This window comes from Arachis hypogaea, chromosome 3 (genome assembly GCF_003086295.3).
Source record: "Arachis hypogaea cultivar Tifrunner chromosome 3, arahy.Tifrunner.gnm2.J5K5, whole genome shotgun sequence".
NCBI classification, from domain to species: Eukaryota; Viridiplantae; Streptophyta; class Magnoliopsida; order Fabales; family Fabaceae; genus Arachis; species Arachis hypogaea.
In genome coordinates, this window is record NC_092038.1 from 138,447,773 (window position 1) to 138,469,484 (window position 21,712).

At 32.4% G+C, this 21,712-nt stretch overlaps 2 protein-coding genes across 2 annotated transcripts; one reads left to right on the plus strand and one right to left on the minus strand.

Moving 5' to 3' along the window:
• Positions 1–209: 209 nt before the first annotated feature.
• Positions 210–3,587, plus strand: LOC112735617 (putative pectinesterase 52). Its single transcript, XM_072232120.1, has 5 exons — positions 210–445; positions 538–697; positions 1,073–1,303; positions 2,514–2,746; positions 3,407–3,587. Exons 1-5 carry the CDS (start codon positions 210–212, stop codon positions 3,585–3,587), a joined length of 1,041 nt encoding a protein of 346 aa, XP_072088221.1.
• Positions 3,588–10,205: 6,618 nt separating this feature from the next.
• LOC112734447 (uncharacterized) lies at positions 10,206–12,452 on the minus strand. Its single transcript, XM_025783772.3, has 4 exons — positions 12,045–12,452; positions 11,748–11,874; positions 11,003–11,168; positions 10,206–10,591 (listed from the first exon to the last, which is right to left on the minus strand). Exons 1-4 carry the CDS (start codon positions 12,264–12,266, stop codon positions 10,372–10,374), a joined length of 735 nt encoding a protein of 244 aa, XP_025639557.1. The 5' UTR covers positions 12,267–12,452; the 3' UTR covers positions 10,206–10,371.
• Positions 12,453–21,712: the final 9,260 nt, after the last annotated feature.

Consider the following 21,712-nt stretch of genomic DNA (forward strand, 5'->3'; position numbering starts at 1 on the left):
ATATTATTATGTATATGTATATGTAAAATTTCTTAATTTTGGTTTGTTAAGATTAAATATTCTTACAAAAATTTGATCACAATCAAAACATGATATAATAACATTAATGAAATTAAAATCTCTTAATAACAATATTAAATTGTTCCATTTTCTCTTCCTTAAATATACACTATATTGATCATTTTCATTGGAAACTTTATCATATAACAATGAATTTGTTTGCACAAACAACGGCTACTGTTATCCTACCTCTTCTTCTCCTTGTCTCCCTTTTCTGTTATATCAATGTTTCTTTGGCGCAGAATTGTAAGAGTCAAATTTCACGTACTATTATAGTTGATCAATCTGGAAAGTCAAAATTTAAAACCGTTCAATCTGCAATTGATTCAATACCTGAAAATAACAACCAATGGGTGAAAATTCACATCAATGCTGGAACCTACAAGTATGTTACTTTTATTTAATTGTTTTTATTCTTTTTCAGTTTATTGTTATTATTAAAATGAATTAATTTGTTATGGTTTGTGTTTTGTGTAGAGAGAAGGTTCATATTCCATGTCAGAAGCCATGCATTTTTTTGGAAGGGGAAGGCATAGACGTTACTACTATTACATACAATGATCACCAATCAACTGATGAAAGTGCCACATTCTCTTCTTCTCCAGACAATGTCGTTGCAAGCAAGATTACATTTAAGGTGAGATAAACTATTTATCCAATAAATTTAGGTTGATAGAAAAAAATAATATGAATGATTATATTTTTAATATGTTCTTAAAATAGATTTTTTTTTTGTTTTGGTTTGTTTTATTTTTTTGCATTATTTTTTTTATTTGTTTCATGCTATTTTTTTTAAGTTTACTAAAAATCAATTTTTAAATTTTTCGAAAATAGAATTTTAATATTATGTAATGAAACTATTTTTTTCAAAAGTTCAAGCTCATAAAAAAATAACATGAATGACTAATTATATCTTTAATTATGATATTAAAAAAATTATAAAAATTTATATTTGTTTAGTCCTAAAAAATTATAAAATAATTAATTTTCTATGGTTGTTGTTAATTTGCAGAACTCGTTCGATGTGGGGAAAATGTTGAGTTTGCAAGAAATAAAAGATGGAAATGATGTTGTGCCAGCATTGTCAGCAAGAATATATGGAGACAAATCTGGGTTTTATGATTGTAGGTTTGTGGGATATCAAGATACATTATGGGATGTGGAAGGTCGTCATTATTACAAAAATTGTATTATCGAAGGTGCTGTAGATTTTATATTTGGTAGTGGTCAGTCTTATTTCGAGGTATTTATATATATTATTATTATTACATACGCCATGATCAAATTTTTTATTTTTATTAATAATAATAATAATAATAATAAATTTTTTTTTATCATATCAATATTTTTGCATTGGATATTCCATGCGTGTCAAAGTTTTATGTATGTTATATATGTTCTTTAATTTTACTATTTTCACTTAAAAAATTATAGAACTACATATTTGTTGACGTTATCTTTAAAAATATCAAATAAAAGTAAATAAGAGGATAATGTGATCAAGAAGTGATTTGATGTTAATTAATATCATTATGTAATATAGGGTGATTGAAGATTCAAACTATTACCATCAAGAGAGGGAACTATTAGCACATTTATTATATTGATTTGTTTGTCTATTATTATTATTATTTTAGAAAAAATTTAAAACAAAGATGAGAAATAAAAAAGGTGAAATTTCAATTACGAAAAAAGAATATAAGCTCAAGTTCTATGCTTATACTATTTTTTTTAAATTATATTTAATTATGTTAATATTGCAAGTATAATGAGGAGTATATGAAGTAGTCTTGTATCAGAGCAAATAAAGAAAAATGAGGAGTTTATAAAAAGAAAAATTTATTAAATTGACATCTTAAAATTTTGAATTTTGTGCGGTATTTTTTTATTTTATGTTTTTTACTTAATTTTTTTCTAAAATTTTTCTAGTAGTTTAGAGCTCTTTACGTAGTCCAACAAATTAATTATATTTATATTAAAGAAAAGTTTTAAATATGCTTATTAAATAAAAAAATTAACATAGAAAATCAAATCATACTAAGATCAATATTTTATCTTTCTATTTTATACGTAAACTTTCATAAAGGAAATAATTATATGGAATAATATATTGCCATAAACATAAAAATTATTTATTTAAATATTTCATTGGTTTTAAATTTTGGACTAGCTATACACCTTTAAAATAACACTAGATACGATACCAAGTTTAGACTATTTTAGAAGATTCGGGCATTATATTTGGTATTTCAATTATAATTTTTAATTTAAGGATTATATATATAAACTTGTTTATATAATTACTAGCTTTAGTCATTCTTTTGATAGAATTATTAGTTTTAATTTAGTCATAAATTATTATGACTGATTTTTTATAGTTATGGAAATTTGTTGTTATTCATGTAAAATGTATGATTTGAATGAAAGCTGATGGGAATTTTGATTTGACTTAGGATTGTGTGATAAATGCAACATCCCCAGGGTTCATAACAGCCCAAGGGCGTGAATCAGATAATGACCCAAGTGGTTTTGTGTTCAAAGGGGGTTCTGTGGTTGGCTCCAACCCTGCTTCATCTTTCTTGGGACGAGCCTATGGTCCCTATTCTCGAGTTATCTTTTATGGAACTAATTTGGGTTCTGTGGTTCATCCTAAAGGTTGGCATTCCTGGCATTTTGCAACTCACGAGTAAGTGTCACACATCTATTATAACTTGTAATCCAAATATAAAAATCAATTTGTAACAGATCCATTCCTATTTTGTATTATTCATTTCAAACACACCCATTTATTTTCATTTCAATTCATTTTAAGTCAAATTAAATCTATTGCAAAAATATTTTGTTCCAAACACACCTTTATAATTTTTTATTACATTTTGCTAACAAATATATGTTGTAACATACATATATACATACATTAACAATGTCCATTTTCAAATTAAACTAAAATGTCAAATTATCCTTAAACATGTTTTGAGTGGTTATTTTAGAAGTAGGTAAATAAATGAGGAATATATATATATATATATATATATATATATATATATATATATATATATATATATATATATATATATATATATATATCAAATCAACTTAGATTGGTCAAGTGATTATAAATTTAAATTCTAATTCATTGGCCAACAATACTCTTAAAAATAGAGTTTAAATCCGTAAAAAATTAGTTTTTGACTTATCAAAAAATACCATAAAAAAAAATAGCATATCCCATGAATATAAATAATTTCTTTTAACGGTTTAATAAATTTGTTAAGAAAAATTGTACGCTTTTTTCTGTTTAATAGAGCTTGCATTGTGATTAACCAAGTTGTGAGCAAATACTCAGGGATAAATTCACGTATGGCGAAGTTAACTGTAAGGGAGCAGGGGCAAATTTGTCCAAGCGGGTCCCTTGGGAGAAGAAATTGGTTGCTACACAGCTAAACCAATTTTCAAGATCATCCTTCGTAGACCATGATAATTGGATTTTACAGCAGCAAACTTCTTTGACCATAGGTGAAACATGACACACTCAAACACTTTGATAAACCACTTTTGATAAGGATGTCAAAGTAAAATATGTCTCACTATATTTATGTAATACGTAGCAAAATTAACAAACGAATAATAGCCATCATTGTCACTTTTTTAGTTTCTTGGCTCACCTTTTTCTTTTTTTTTTTTTTGTTTTTTTCGTCAGATAATAAATTGGACAATTTTTAATTTTTTATATTACAATATCACAATAGAATTTTTTTTTTTAATATTGTATTATTAGAGGTGAAATTCTTTAAGATGAACTAAGTTGTGTATTAAACACTACTATAGTTATGTACAAACGTCAATGACGTTTTGTGTTTTTTCTATTAAAATAATATTTTTTTAACAAAACGTCAATGATATTTTATATTTTAATAATTAAAATAATATTTTTATTACAAAACGACAATTATATTTTGTGCTATTACCACAACCGTGTAGAACACTAAAATAATTAAATATTTTTGTATTTTTCATTAAAATTATTCATATATAAAATTTTTAGCCATCACAATACCCACCAACACTATATTCACACACGTAATACTAATAAAAAGCATTATTGTCTGCTGAATTCAGTTAAATTTCGAACCCAAATACACCTATTTATCACCTTATATTAAACGGTAACAAGTGATAACTTCGAATCAGCTAACATGTTAATTGAGAGACTGATTATCATGTTCAATAATAAATAATATACTCCTTCGTAGAAAAAAAGGTATAATCAAATTAGACCCTTAAAAATAATGAAATAATCAACATGCTATGTTCTAAATCGAAACTAGCTAAATAAGATAAAGGCAACCCTTTTTTTTTTAAGAAAAATTTGAAATTGTTTGTTTTCTTAAGTAGTGCACGTACAAATTATTGATAAACTTAAAAATTTAGGGATTAAATATCTTTAAAATCACAAAATAAACTCTGCATACAGATACAACAACATTTACCTTAATTCTCTCACTCTTGTATTTTACCAATTTGTGCGTGGACTTTAAAAAACAAAAGAAAAAGCTATATTCATTTCATATAATAAATAAAAAAATTAATTGCATTTGTGAAGTATATACGAAGAGAATTCAATCGATGAGAAATGAAAACGAAGATGAAGAGAATAAACTGATTATTACTTCGACAACAAAGCTTTGTCCTAGCCAATGAGTAATAGCTCAAATGGCATAGGCTCCCATACTCAATTAAGAGGTTGCGGGTTCGAGTTTTTTATCTTTTCAAATTTTGCCAATAAGGTATAACTCAAATGGCATAATCTCCCCATACTCAATTAAGAGGTTGCGGATTCGAGTCTCCTATCTTTGGTAAAAAAAAAAATAAAGATTTATCCTAATAATGTAATTGTATAAATGACTCAAACAATATAATGTTACAATATTTTATTATAAATTATTTTTTAGTCCACTTATATTATTTATATTAGAATGTCAAACATTTCATCTTCTCTAGGAAAAGAAATAAACAACGAAATATATCAAAAAAAAATAAAGAGAAAGAACACATTCAAATTTTTAGCCGAAATCTATTGTATTGAGCTTGGCTCCATATTTGGGACTCAAATCTCATAATTCCTTTCACCATTAGCCTTATTTTTTGTTGTGAACTAATATTTGACTCTTTCTTATTCTCCAATTCACAAATAATTCGAAATTGATCATTTGTTTTTAACAAAGCATATTGATGTGGACCAAGAAAGCACCTAATAAAAAAGATTATCCATTCAAATAATTCGTTAGCTGGTGACTTAATAAGAGAGATTTTTAAAGAATTTATCAATGTGATTTTTACTCTTTTTGACACTTATTTGATAATCTCCACCTCTTAGTTACTGTCTTCTTCCACATCATCTTCATTGCTCAAGTTGTATCTTGGAGGTTGTGCACATTCCTCCTCAACATTGCTTTCATATCCAAAGGAAGAAAGTTCAACAAACTCATCGAGATGATTGGTTGATGCGAAATCATCCTCAATGACAAAGTTCGTTCCTTGCTCAACTCCTCTTAAACCTTCAACCACTCATTCCGATTTAATGCACTTATTCGCCTCTTCTTGCTGCAACTCACTTGTCAACTCCTCTTCTTTCACTTGAGATCCCAAGTTTTCCTTCAATGGTAGTACAAGAGAAGAGAGGCTAGGTAGTCGGTAGAGTTGTAGCAATCTGATCCATCAATTTCTTGAGGGGGTCTAATTGCTCATCTCGTCCTTTGATGATAGATTAAAATTTCTTTTGTTCATGGATCAACAATGGGAAAGCTTCTTCCATCAAGGATTGTGAGAAAAAAAAAAGGTTGGTCATGTTAGAGGAAGTTATGGTGTATGAAAGGTAGTGTCTCAAGAGAACTATAAGAGTAAAGATGTTGAAATTGTTGTGGTTTAAAGGATAGTTGTTCATAAAACTTATAAGGGTGGTAGTGGTGGTAAGGTGTATATAGATTTAGGTTCCATGGAGGTATTTGATGGTGGTGGGATGGGACTTGAGAGTATTGCAGTTGAGGACAATATTGATAAAAGTCATATGAATATGATGGTTGAGGTTTATAATCATAGCAAGAACTACTATAGTCATTGATTGACATGCATCATAGGGAGAATTGTGATCATAGTGGGATATAGGAAGTTGATGCCATAAAAATTGATCTTAAATGTAAACATCTCCCATCATTTGATAATTGGTTCTTTGGTGCCAACTAGTATTGAAATTGCTATTTCCTGTAATATTTTCATAATCATACAACTCAAAATTACAATAATTAGAATTCATAGAAAAAGAGTAAATAGAAACAAAAGATATCAAGGAGAAAAAAAAAGACAAGCTCTAACTACTAGCAAAGACAAAAAAACAAGTAAAAAGTAAGCTATTCACACTATTTACGTATTAACAATAATCAATAACAAGCACACATTGCAACTCTTCGACAACGGTGTCAAAAACTTAATGAGTGCTAAACACCGATTTAAAAAATTTACAAGTTTAAATCTCAAGATTCGTTGTAGCTTTAAACTGAAATTGAACACTCCTCAAAGTTTAGTAAAAAGTGTCACAAATTCAAAACAATAACCAGGAGTTTAATCCTGAGTTGTTTTCTCTAAGAATCACAATCAAGTGTATTATCATTGGCTATGAAAAAATTGGGAGTTTGACCACAATTGACAAAAACTTAAATAATAAGATTTAAAAGAGGAAGTATAGATTAAATAGTAAAGCGATAAGACTAAGGACAATTAAAGTAATTAACTAGGAATTGAAAGTAAATTCAAATGCTAAAAAGATCTTGACAAGAGTTGAGAATTTAGGATCACTATTCTTATCACTAATTACAACATGATCATTACAAAGAGCAAATTCAATTCATCAACATCTACAAATTGAAAAAAGTCAATTAGACTTAATTAAACATAATCTACAAGTCCTAACTAACTTAATAATTGAATTAGTAAAAGATTAACATTGATAGAAACAAAATCAATTAATATATCTAAATTATCAATCAATTTAGACATTAATGACTCAAGTTTATTTGAATTTCTAACCCAAGCCATATATGATATGCTCTATCTTAATTATTTATGTTTTCTGTCTTTTTTCTCTTTTTCTTTATTTATATAATGTTTATTATTTCATTTGAATGGGAATTATATATCATCTTTATTTATTAATATTTGTTTTATTATTGGAAACTTTTTTCCTACTTGATTAGGCTTATATGTCTTTTAGTCAAGAGAACGGCAAGAGAAAAAATATAGTTTAAGTTATTATGGTAGATAAAAAAACAAAATTTTAAAGGAAAAAAATTAATTGATTATTGGCAATTAGAAAAAAAGTCACAAGACATGGAAGCATATGACACGGTGCAATAATGACAAGTGAATTAGATGAATATTAAATGATATGAATAAACAATACCAGATGAGTTAATTGATAAATTATTGAATAAGTTTGTAAGAAGTGTTAATAGATTGAATGGAAAAATCTTGAGAAGAGATAATGTGATAAACATGGCTTAGATGCTTAGAAGGTAGTTTTATGTGGATTCGTGATGGTGGTTTTAATTTATATATATTTGTGAAATGTTAATTGTGTTGTGATTTGTTAGTATTTTTATAAAATGTAGATGTGTGCTAATTTTTGGGACATTGAGTTATTCGATAACAATTTTTTTGGAACACACTTCAATAAAGAATTCCCAGAAGGAAAAAAAAAGTTTTTAGATGATGATTCGGGGGATGATGAAAATAGATATCAAGCTAAGAGAATAGCAATGCTGTCATAAAAAGATATCATGCAACTTAGAATTTACAAATGAGGATGTTATCTATCAATTTTACAAGCTTATGTAATGATACATAGTTTTGCTGTGAGGTTGGATGAAGTTAGACGCAATAGCGATAGGTCATATGGATGTGTTTGGAATTCACGTGAGAGAAAAGAGAAATCTGTTTGAGTGTCTTGAACGTCTCATTTTTATGTTTGGCAATTTGTTAAAACGATGAACCCAGAAGTGCTTTCACCTCTGAACGTGAAGCTAAAATTTCTATCTTTCTGCGTTCACGTTGAAAAAGTTGATACTGTTGGAAGAATTAAGTGAAAAATTTATTCCCTTTCTACCAACCCTACCCTCTATTCTCTTCTATAAAAAGGATGCAAGTCCATAACTTTCTCAGTAGTTCTTCGTTCATTTATTGTGTATGTTCTTTGTTCTGATTTATTTTTGTCAATTTTTTAGATCTGTTTCAATCACTGCCAAAGTAAAAAATTTAAATTTTTTTATTATTTTTAGTACTCTCTTTCATATTTTGATTTTTATATTTTTTATTATATATTTTTATTTATACGACAAATATTTTTTATAATATTTTTTTAGTATTTTGATATTATTTTTTTAGTGTTTTATTATATTTTTATTGTACTTTTTATTTATATGACAACTATTGTTGATATAACTTCTTATTTTATTAATTTTTATGATATTTTTATTATTTTTTGTTTATATAAATTCTTTTTTTTTCTATCCTTTATTATACTATATTTATGTTGTGTATAAAATTTTTTGTTTTTTATTTTATTTTATTCATATGAATTTTATTTACTTCTTATTGTAATTTTTTTGTTCATATGATACATATTGTTGGTTGTAATTATTATATACTATGTTTGATATGAATTTTTTTTCTTTTTTTTGTTTTTATTGTATTTTTTACTATATTTTATTTTAGTTTTTATTATACACTAATTATAAGTAACAAAAGACTCATAAATAATAAAAATGTATATTCCAAAATGATATAAATTAAAGAGTAATAACGTACTAAAAAGATTATAGAACATTTTCTTTTTGTTTGACATTATAGAATGTATAGTACGTACTCTCTTTTATAATTTTATTTTTTATTGTATTTATTTTATTTATATGATAAATATTTTTATTATAAAATGAATTAATAAGATCTATTCAAATATCTAAAGTAAAATGATAGAATAATATAAAAAATTATTTAAATTGATGTCTCTTTTAGTAATTTTTCCTCCAAAAGTGATTTTGAGTAGCATAATCCAAACAACATTTATTTTACTATAATCCATTGGCTCCTCATACTTTCCCTAATCCATTTTAATATAAAGATTGTTAAACATAAATCACGTTAACACAAACTTATTTTTCATCAAAATCAATTTTACAAAATCAATTCTATACAAACTCTCGTTTACAAACTGTAATCCAAACACACACATGTAATAACGAGCGAAATTGTTTGCAATTGAGAGGACTCAAGAAAAAAAAAAAGGTTGAAAAGTATGAAAGAATAAGGACTATCAACTTTTTAATATATAAAGTTATATTAGACTTTTTAATTTTGATAATTCCAATCTAATTTTAAAAAACTCCACATTAGGTGTTTTTAAAAACACTTCTATCTTTTAAAAATTACAAATACAAGTACATAACCTTTTTTATTTACCAAATACAAAATAAAATGACTGTATTCTCGAAAAACACAAACTCCTCCTAAAAAAATTTTACCAATCTAAGTCTAAATATATAAATTTTGATATAGACATAACAATAAAAAACATTAATGCTAAATTTACATTTCTAATTGATGGAAAAAGTATGCAATTAGACTAAGCTCAGATTTTATGACTACACATCACAAATATTAATAATCTAAAAAAACCAAGTGATCTCGTCAATCTTTGATCTGTCTAGAACTCCTCTCAAGGTTCCTTCTTCAAAACTTGTACGTACCATTGTCCAATCTAGGAAAAAAAAAAAAAAAAGTAAACTAACACCACAAAGTTTTAACTGTAGGTCCTCAATTTAGTTGTCCTATAATTAAAACAACATGCCGGACACAGACCCCACAAACTCTTAACTAGACAAAGTGGAAAAAACGCCCGCAAAACATTAATAAGTGGTACACGGTACACCCCTACCTTGGAGTGGTGGCAATACCTTGCACTCATGCAGACACAGGCAGATAGAAAGAAGAGGGGGAAACCTTGTTAATTATTTCACCCACTTAGATCAATCTGTTCCTAATGAGCGATATCTCCTAATCATAATTAAGTTGGATTTTAAAGCGACAGAAAAAAATTTTAACCAAGAGACCTAGCTTCAATTACTAATACAATATCGTACAACTTGTACTTGTGTTGTTGAAATTCTTGACAACAAAAGTTCCCGTTTTATCAAGCAGTCCTAAACCATTCAGCTTACACCAATCAGAGTAACCTACAAAGTAAAATTCCGCAAACACTGCCTAATCAAAATGTTGCCTTAGCTGCATCTCTGTTTCACTTTTCCAGGTTGCATGAGATGACTGCCCTTTCATCCTTTTGGATTTCTCTTTATCTTTGACAGTTGATCCTTTCTTCTTGCTCTCTATGCTGGGATCCTTTGGAGGGCGATCGCCACATACGGGGCACACCATTCCCCGCGTGCTGGAGTAAGTCTTTGGAATCCCACACTGCAAGCACATTCTATACAAGAAATGAAAGCATTCAGACTGAAAGAAACAAAATGGAACAAAGAAAAATAACCTAACCACAGATACACACTCAATTCTTTTGAATTTGTCTCCCAATTTTTTTAACATTCTTGGACAATGAGGCACAAAAAGGGTAAGAGGGAGTATTATGATACATTAGTACATACTCCATAACCCATTCCTTGAGTACCCCGAAGAATGATCAGGCAATACAATGGCAGTTCTTAGATATCTCTATTTGAGTACTTATAAAAACCTCCATGATATAAATTATGAACCTATTTCAACTTGCAAAGGAGCTTTATGTTTAGAGTCCTGACTCCTAAGTACATGCAACAATTCAAATGGGAAAGTAGATATCTTTTGGGTCCTTATTTACTACTTGCTATAGAATGGTGCATACCTCAAAAGATCTGCAGCATCTTCAGCATTGGGATTGGTTGCCGTTGGCATCCGCTTGCCTCCTTCTGGGGTGCTTGATGGAGCTGATGCCGGTGGTTGACTACCATTGTCACTTCTTACTCGTTCATGGATCCCAACCAGTTGAGGCTTTGCCTCTACCACCGCACCTTTAACAAGTGTATCAACAAATATTAAAATTTTGAAATGAACAAGAACACACCAATTATTGGAACCAAATTAAAGTCCAAAAGGTTAACTAAAGACTCTTCATTCATATCAGCTACAGTAGCTGCCAGCTGAGTTAACACCTCAGAGTAATATACCTAGTTACCAACCCTAGGAAAAAAATATCATTTTCACTGATCATTGATCGTGTCCCCTTGCCAAATAGCACCTAAGGCCAGCACTTCAATTGAGGCCATCCAGAAGCATTTTGAACATAAGCAACTGAAACTTGACAAGCAAGTATGGATTTTTATTTTTTTTAAATAAAAAGAGCTTATAACAAACACACAACTGAAGCAAAGGGGAAACCAGAAACTCAGAAGAACTATTCAATCCCTTCACGTGTGTTAATTTTGTTCAAAGTATAAAATCTCCATTCCAAATCAATGGTGGAATAAGACTAATTACGGTAAAGTTAGATTGAAAGCTTTTAGTTTAATGTTCTTCTCTGATAACCATAACTCTGTCATATATAAACCAAAGATAACAAGCATGAACCTTTTTAGAGATATAATAGATACCTGTTGGTAAATCCTTTTTATCCCTACGATTCCTCCTGCTGCCATGCCTCCCTTGTTGCGGCTCAGCATCTTTCGCCGGATTATACTCCTCCACGCTGTTGTTCAGAAATTGGGGCGGCCCTGCAACCTCCCATCAAGTTTACACAAACACCCAAACTTCAACAATACCGAATAAAATTGAAGATAATTACTTTAACTACAGAAAAAAAATGTTTATTATTATTTAATTCCCAAAGTTTCAGAAATAGAGAATTGTGGGTGAAGCAAAAAGACTGGAACTTGGATGGGAGTGTTTACTTCGGAGAATGCATCAAATGCAGAAGGAAGACCGCAAGCGGAGGAAGGTTGGGGGCGGTCGAAGATGGATCGGTCGCCCAGTGATGGGTGGGAAGCCGCTGAGGGTTCGGCAGCGACCGCATCGTGGTGGGCGGCGTCGTCGTCGTCGGAAGAAGAATCATGGAGGTGGGGGTGATCATCTTCTTCGGCAGAAGAGTAGCCTTGTATGAGAGACAAGCTCATTTTAAAGAGAGGTTGCAGCTTCTGAGCGTAAAAAAGAAGGATTTGGATCAGAAAGCTAACCCTAAAATTGTTCAGTTTTTCTTCTTCTCACTGAATCACTCCAACACGAACCCGACGGTAATAGCATCCACAAGGTTAGGGTTGCACATGGGTCGGGTGAAGTTGGGTTCGCCGTAACTCGAACCCGACCCTAAATAATGACCGGGTCTATTTATGAAATCCTTACTCGATTTTAGATCCGATGAAATCGTGTTACTTTCAGCCTTTCAGGCCACACTTAAGCCGAGTCTAGACCGGGTGAAGTCCGATTCTTGATCAACTTTATCATGACATCACCAAAAATTAAATTTTACATCTTTTGAACCTCTAAATTTTGAAAAATAATTATTCCATAACAATGCAACATTCGCATAATAATAATTTAGAATCTAATAATAATAATTTAAAGTTTCATAATAATAATTATATCAATTACACATTAAACATTCAAAGTTCAAAAGACAATTAAAACAAAGTTAACAACCAACACAAGATTAACATAATAATAATAATTTATAGTGTCATACCAACCAATAACAACAAAATATTAAGTAGCAAACAACTACACGGGTCTAACGGGCCGAGGCCGGGTGACTCAAGGCTTGGCCCGAACCCGATTTAATAAATAACCGGGGCCATCTATTGAAACCTCGGGTCTAACCGGACCATAACAAAACCGAGCCAAATTAGCCCCGAAGTTATCGGGTCCGGTCCGGATCTTCGGGCCGGACCGGGTCTTGTGCACCCCTACACAAGGTCCTTCTTAGTGTTATTATTGCTTCTTTTTCTTTGTCATTTTTTTTCCTTTTATGTGTGATAGACAGAGGGTTATTTTTTTTTATAAGGATTAAAATAGTGTGTTATATATTAGAATCAACACTAAGTCTGGTCCCTGTCCTTCTTTTTATGGACATCGCGATCCTAGTCCAAAAAAAAGGGACAAATCGATCCCTGTTTCATACTTTCGTAAAACGTTCCGGTCTTTCTGTCATTTTTTCTGATCAAAACAAACGAAAATTGTCTACGTGTCAGTTAACGTTGTTGAGTTGGAAGTTAACATTCTGTTAAGTTTCACGTTGACCGTTAGAGAATGGATAGGGGTCGATCTGTTTCTCTTTAGAGACATAAAACTACGTCATTTTCGAGTTTCTCGCCGTGCCATTAAAGAATGGTAGGGGGTGGATCTGTCCCACTTTAGAAACCAAAAACTACGTTCTTTTTAGGCTTCACTGAAACACAATGGTTTCAAAGTGATTCCACGCAGCTAATCTGTCACTCTTCTCCCAACCCAAATACAAACCCTAGGAAACCATGATTGGTAGTGGAGAGTGTTGTTCATCATCAAACCCACGAAGTAGAGACAATTCAGGCTAGAGCTTGAATCCTAGTGGGAGTGCTGGAGCTCCGAGGAAGAAGAAATGGGTTGCCCCAATTTGTTATTGTGGTTCTCATGCAATATTGTTCATGTTAGGGACGGTGAAGAATCCAGACAGATTATTCTTTTGTTGCCCAAATTTCAAGGTAGTTTTTTAGGGTTTAACTAATTTTTTGTTTTCAATTTCTATTCCATATATGATAACAAATGTTAAACATTTTGTAGAGTGAAAAATGGCTTTGCAACTTCTTTGCATGGCTAGATGATTATGTATCTTCATGTGGTGAGGATGCTAACAAGGCTGTCTCATTTGGGACATCAAAGCAGAAGCAGAATCGATTGGAAGGCCATGGTTATGTGATGGATAACAAAATTAATGAGTTGGAAGAAAGATTAATTGGTTTGGAGGATCAGTTAGATTACTGCAGATTGAAAATGGGTGAAAATAGATGTATTAGGTATGAGTTTAATTTGTTAGCATTTCTGGGTGGAATTGTAATTGCAAGCTTGTTCAGAGCAAGTGTGTAGAATTTTGATAGCTAAATTTTGTTATATTCATAGAGTTGAGTTGTGAACAACACTTTTGATGATGAATGAAATGAAAATTATTGTGGTGAATTTGTTAAATTTGAACCATGGCCTGTGATGAATGTGTTAAATTTCATCCCTATATTGATAAATATTGGCATATATGTCATGAAATAAACTTAAAAAATATACATGCTAGCTAAGTAGCCGTAAGTATCTACATTAAAAAAAAATGCATGTTAATATATTCATAATAAAGGAGCAGTACTGTTGTTGAAACAACTTAACACATAATATGCCATTCAAAATATGGGCAGCAACATGGCCCTGAGTCAGATAACCAAAATATAGAGACCTCAACCAAAAGGCCTATACCTAAAACCAGTAGTATTAAATAGTAAAATATAGAGGTTTTTTTGAACCAAAACATGTTTTCTAAAGGCTTGTAGCCAAGATACAAAATAGCAACAAAAGGTGGTCCAAGTTCATGTCTTCTTAGGTGGCCTAAGTCCTGGATGCTTGAACTCGGGAGTGGGCACAAATTTGAAATGCCTTGAAGCGGTTCCGGAGCTTGCAGCATCTATTGTTTCTGCTGATATTGCATCACCTCCACTTGTTGGGTTTGTTGGAGGAGCTATTGAGCCATGAGTAGGATTTGCCGAAGTATGAGACCTCAGAGCTGGACCTTGTCCTGGTTGAGATTTGAACCAGAGTGTCGGCCTTAGTGCTGGTAGAGGTGTGGGCATAAAACTTGACATGTTGGCTGTTGGGTTAGATTGATCTGTTATAGGTGGTTGACTAAATTGCACATATTGGGTTGGTGGAGGTGGAGGCCTGACAACAGGGTTCTTTAACCTTCAGGTTGGATTGGATTGAGTTGTGAAGGCTACATTAGATGGACTTTGTTGAATGTTACCGGAATTTGTAGCATGTTGGACCTACAAAGAATTTTTATGATGTCTCAGATAATTTATGAAGCTAAGGTAACTAGTTTTAAAGTGTATATAGGATAACTTTACCTCCTCTGATTGTGGGGCATTTTGTGACAAAGGAATCTCTTGAAGTTGACCTTCTGGACCTACATCACTTGTTTTTTTCTCTCCTCTTGGTAGTTTCTTCTTATTTTTCTTAGCCTTTGCCTAACAATGATAACAACAGCACTACCAAGAGTTAACTACATATAACAAATGCTATTCAGCTAGGACAAAACTAACAAAACAACCTTAGAGTTCACACCAACTCCAGCCACGTTAGTGGCCTCATTGCAGTTTTCATCTCCTCATTCCTGCTATCATATACAACAAATGAACATTACCATCATTTTTATAGCCAGCTAAATCCCTGACCAAAATAAATTGAGACATTTAAACCCCTAATCAGTTAACTTTAAAGACAAATCGATCCCTACTTAGTTCCATACCTGCACATTGATTGTGTTTTCAGAGACATCAACTCCAACCGAGTTAGCTTTTTTCTTCACTCCATTTGCCCTCCTTTCTTTTTTGGTCATTGGTTTCTAGTTTAGATATGTTGGAGGATTGATGCATGTTTTATAGTAGTGGCCTTTCTGGCCACATTAGTTACAAGTGACCTCAAATATTTTCTTTACCTTGTTGGGATTCATCTCAGTTTCCACTGGATCGATTCTTCTCTTTACCTTTGGTCGATGTGCTGGTCGTTTAATTGGTGGAGGCAATGGCCTTGGGGCATCAGTTGGCTCCCAATACTCCTCACTATTTACTGGCTTCATTGTGTGGGCGTAAGCAGCTCTGGTTGCATCCATTGTTAGCCACATGTACACGAAGTATCAAATATTGAAGTATCAAAACTTTAATCCAATCCGCATTAAAATTTTCGGATTAGAATAGATATAATATATGTGTCTTTTAGCCCTGAATTCGAAACAATTCGCATATTTTCAGATAAGATATAATCGATAAAAAAAAAGTTCATTGATATTAAACTATAATAAAAAAAAACATACCAAAGAAACTAGGGTGTACATAGACCGGTGAAGTCGGATTCGTCTTTACCTAGATCCGACCCTAAATAATGACTGGATCAATTTTTGAGACTCTTAACCGACCATAAATCTAGTGAAATCATACTACTTTCGAGTCATACTAAAACCGAATCTAAATCGGTGAAGTTCAGGTGTTGATAAACTTTATGTCAAAAAATTATAATGCACTTATTTATAAATAAGAAAAAGCATATTTGTTATCGAAAAGTTGATATCCATATTTGAACTTAAATTTGTTCATAAATTCTAATTTAGTGCTTCTTTGATATATTTTCTAATTCAACTAAGTGTGATTAAAAATAAAACAATAAGCTTATAATTAATATAACATAATATTTGAATTAATTTAAAACATATATACCTTTTTTAGTCTCTTTAGGGTGCACATGGAGCCGGGTGAAATCGGGTTCGCCTTGACCCGGACCCGATCCTAAATAATGACCGGATCTATTTTTGAGACCCTTACTCGACTCTAGACCCGATGAAATCGCGCTAAATTAGTCTCTAAAGTGTTCGGATATGGGCCGGGCTTACGGGACCGGGCCGGACCAAGCCATGTACACCCCTAAAAAAACATCTAAATTTAAAAAAAAAAATTAATACAAGTATACAACTAAATCATATCAGGTCACTAGTAAAAAAGAACAACAACAAGATATTTTCATATTTAATTTCTTTTGAAATAATATTCCTTGTCAAAACATCTATGAAAACAAAACAAGATACACATAAGTAACGTACTTAAGCATTCAAGAAGAATAACTGAAGCAGAACGGTGAAACGCAGGCGAGGACGAGATTAATGAGGATGAGATCGGGAATTGTCATAGGCGAGATGGAGGATGCCAGAGGTTAGGAGTCTGGTGTTGAAGGAGGTGGCATTGTGGGTTTGGAGGAAGAGGGATAGGGTGTAGTGGAGAAGTAGGTTTAAGAGGTGGAGGAGTAATACGAAACGAAATAAAATGAAAATTAAAGAAATGAACTCCGCTATCTTAATTGGATTTCTTGATGCAACAATTAAGAGAATTATTCTACTTTTTCTGTTCACATTCAAGTTTTTTTTTTTAAAAAAAAAACAAGAATTCAAAAAAAAAAATTATTCCTAAAAAATTAAGAAAAAGTGGCTACAAAGTTTAGAGGCTTTTATACTTCTTAAGTTTAAAATCCTAACTCATAAGTTCACTAAGACAAAAATGGACCAAATTATAATTAGACCTAAAAGAAACAAAATAAAATAAACATAAAATAAGTCTTAAAATAAATACTAAATTACTAATAAAATAAGGCCTATTTAATTAAACTTGACTAACGAGAATGTAACTTGTAAATACTAAATAGTAAGACATTTGATTTTTCATAATCGTTAATCATTGTCTTGACCAATTTTTGATGTATCTATTGAACAAATAATTTAGTCAAATTTGCAATTTTTTTATTATTTTAAATGTTATTCTTGTAAATTATAATTGGACCAATTGACATATGATAGTTTTCAATTTGTCCCACAAAATTCGTATTAAGGTGTCCCACTAAAAAGAGGCAAGGCTTTAGGTATGAAGGATTTGGGAGTAGCGCAAAGATACATGAAAAGTGCTATCACTAAGAAGATGATTGCAATTTGAACAAATCAAGTGAGTGCGTGTGAATTTCAGGCACCAAAAATGAGAAGAAAAATATGATTTATTTACAAGGAATTAAGATTACACTTTCACTATATATAATTTTTATTTATTTTTTCGAATATGCAAATTTACGGATATGTATCTCAAATTCACTATCTGATCATATTCGAACATACGAATTAAATTGAATCGAATATATAAATTGGATCCGATCTATAATCACCTCGACAAATTTTTTATTAAGTTCCACTAAATCCAACTTTTCTAAATTAGAATTCATATTAAAACTCAAACATTGAAATAATTAATAATTAATTACTATTAAAATAGTGTTATAAAAAAATGACTGTTAGCACATCAAATTATATTATATATTATATGTAAATATGTTTAAAAATTAATTATTAATCAATTACTTTTATACATATAATACAAAAAATATATATTAAATATATGTAAAATGACATATAAATATATACAAAAATAAATAATTTACTTAGTAGTTATTCATACTCTGATCCAAAACATAAAATCAGATCTAATAAGGATAAAAAGGTCTACCCAAAAAGGATGACCCTTACCATTTACTCGACCTCTTCAAGAGCTCGGACACGACAAAGATGGACCAGCTTTACTTTTACAAAATAAGTAACTGCTTCCCCAAATCTCTACTACTATAAAGGGAACGGTCATCCACCAAAAAAAGTGGAACTTCTCTAGAAAAGGTGGTTATCGGCTCTACTATAAATATACTGACACCCCTTAGGTATATTCACGTTCTAATATACTAAAAGCCTGCCTAAAACCTTTGCTAACTTAACATTCGGAGTCTCTTGCAGGTACGACCCCCCACCTTCTCACAACAAACTTGGACGGCGGCACCTTGGCACAAGAACAAGTCAGACGCTACCTCACAAAGAGTTTGGACCTCACATTCAAGTCCAAATCATCGTTTCAGGTAACCTGCAGAACATTGGCGCCATTGCCGGGGACCTGGAATTCAACACTTGATGATGACGGATGACCAATACGAAGATGGTCACATAGCATCTGAATTAGAACCAGAGCCCAACCGTGATAACCTCACATTTGCAATACCTCCACCTCGGAAAAGAATGCACATTCCCCACGGAGAAGGGACATCGGGAAACCCCCAGCCAAGGCGGATCCAATCAGAGGTTCATCTGCCAGAAGACGAAAATTCTCCACATCCGACGGAGATACTAGGTTTGGTCTACGGTCACCGTGGACGACTGGAGCAACTTGAACTAGAAGCTGAACGACAACAGAAAGCAAAATGGGAACTGTGAAGGGAGGTGCGACGACGAAAAGAGTTGGAAGAAAAGCTCTTAAGATTGGAAGCTGACCTCCAAAGACGGGGTAATCGCGCATATAGGGAAGAACTTTGGGAGGTGAAGATCCGTTCGTTGAAGAGATCATGCGGGTTAGAGTACCAAGAAATTTCAAAACCCCCGAAGCATCATCTTAGCAACTTCAAAGTTGGATGTACCTAGCTGACGCCTCTGATTCTACTCGTTGCAAAGCCACGATGAAGTGGTTCGATAACTTACCTCTCAAGTCGGTGACTTGTTTTGACGACCTGGCAAGGAAGTTTCTTACTAGATTCTCAATTTAGAAGAATAATGTGAAGCATGTCTTGAGCTTGCTAGGAGTCAAACAGGAGATCAGAGAGATACTTCGGGATTACATGAAAAATATTCAACAAAGCATGCTTGGAAATACAAAATTTACCTACTGATGCATTCAAAATGGGATTAGTTAATGGCCTTAAAGAAGGATCGCTCTCTCAATCCATATCTAAGCGACACTCGACTTCCTTGTATGAAGTGAAAGAACGGGTAGCAAAGTACTTCAACATGGAAGAAAATTCCCGACTAAGAGAGCCTCTCTCAAGGCCCACTCTGCCCTACCCACCTCGAAAAAAAGAGAAAGAAGCCAAGAAAAAAGAGAAGTACAACTCGAAAATACCTCGAAGGTATCATAATTATACTCTACTTTGAGTCTCTTTCATAGATATTTACAGGGAGATATGTCACACCGAGAAGCTTCCACCTCCTCGACCAATCAAACACAAAAGACAGGAAGTCGGACGGAATATTGTGAGTACCACAAGCTTTATGGACATTCTACCAACGACTGCTATGATTTGAAGAATGACATTGAAAAGTTATTCAGAGAAGGTCGACTAGACAGGTACTTGGTGGAAAGGTCGGATGAAAAGGAAAAGAGATGAAGAGGGAAGACGGCAAGAATGACCACCTCAAACTCCTGAACGACGCATACACATGATCAATTGAGGGTTTGTCGGAGGAGGAATCTCGAAGTCATCACAAAAGAGTCATCTTAAAGAGGTGTACCAAGTCGGGAAGGATAACAGAACTCCTGACTTACCATCCATCTCGTTCACTAAAGAAGATGCTTAGGGGGTAACACCTGGCCATGACGATCTAATGGTGATAACGATGATCCTCGCCAATGCAAACATCCATAGAACCCTAGTGGATCAAGGTAGCTCGGCAGATATATTATTTAAGCCCGCCTTTGATAAATTTGAACTGGAAGAAAATGATCTAAAGTTGTACCCCAATAATCTCTTCGGACTAGAGGACACGCTAATCTGACCTCTTGGGTTTATCTCTCTGTACACTACTTTTGGAAATGGCACAAATTCAAAGGCGTTAAGCATCAATTACATCGTGATTGACGTCACTTCAGCATATAATTCCCGTAATAGGTCGTACAACTTTGAATCGACTTGTAGCAGTTGTCTCTACATCTCATCTGTGCATGAAATTTTCCACTGTAGAAGGAATTGCCACCATAAAGGGAGATAAAAAACTAGCACGCAAGTATTACAATGAAAGCCTTAATTTAAAAGGCAGTCCGGGAGAAAGGAAGTCAACACTATCGAGCTTGGAGGTGTTCAAACTCGAGAAGAACTACGCCCCCAACCTGGAGAAAAGATAGAAGAAGTACAAATTGGAGATCATCTTGAAAAGACAATGAATATATGGGCTAATATAAAAGGAGGTCTAAAAGCACAGCTCATAGATCTCCAACGAAGAAACTCCGACCTCTTCGCTTGGAAAGTCTTTGATATGCCTAGTATAGATCCCGACTTGATGTCTCATAAGCTCGTTGTATACCTGGGTTCCATACATATTCAGCATAGGTTTTGGAAACTTGGGCCCAAAAGGACACAGGTCGTGGAAGAGTAGGTGCACGCCCTATTGAATGCAGGATTCATAAGAGAGGTAAAGTATCTATTATGGCTGGCCAATGTAGTTTTGGCAAAGAAATAGAATGGAAAGTGGAGGATGTGTGTCGATTACACTGACCTCAATAAAGCTTGCCCCAAAGATCCATACCCTCTCCCAAGTATTGATACTCTGGTCGACTCAACCTCAGGTTATCGGTACTTGTCCTTTATAGATGCCTACTCGGGGTACAATCAAATCCTGATGTACAACCCAGACCAAGAAAAGACCTCTTTCATCACTCCTACGGCTAACTATTATTATGTAGTAATCCCTTTTGGATTAAAAAATGTTGGAGTCACATACCAGCGATTGATGAACAAGGTGTTTTTCCTTCACCTAGGGAAATTCATGAAAGTTCATGTGGACGACATGCTCGTCAAAACTAAAGACAACCTAGACCTCTTGTCCGACCTCTCTGAGGTATTCTCCACAATCAGAAAACATGAAATGAGACTAAACCCCTCAAAATGCACCTTCGCAGTAGAAATTAGAAAGTTCTTAGGTTTCATACTCACTCAAAGGAGCATAGAAGCAAACTTGGACAAATGCGCAACCATACTAGAGATGAAGAACCCGACT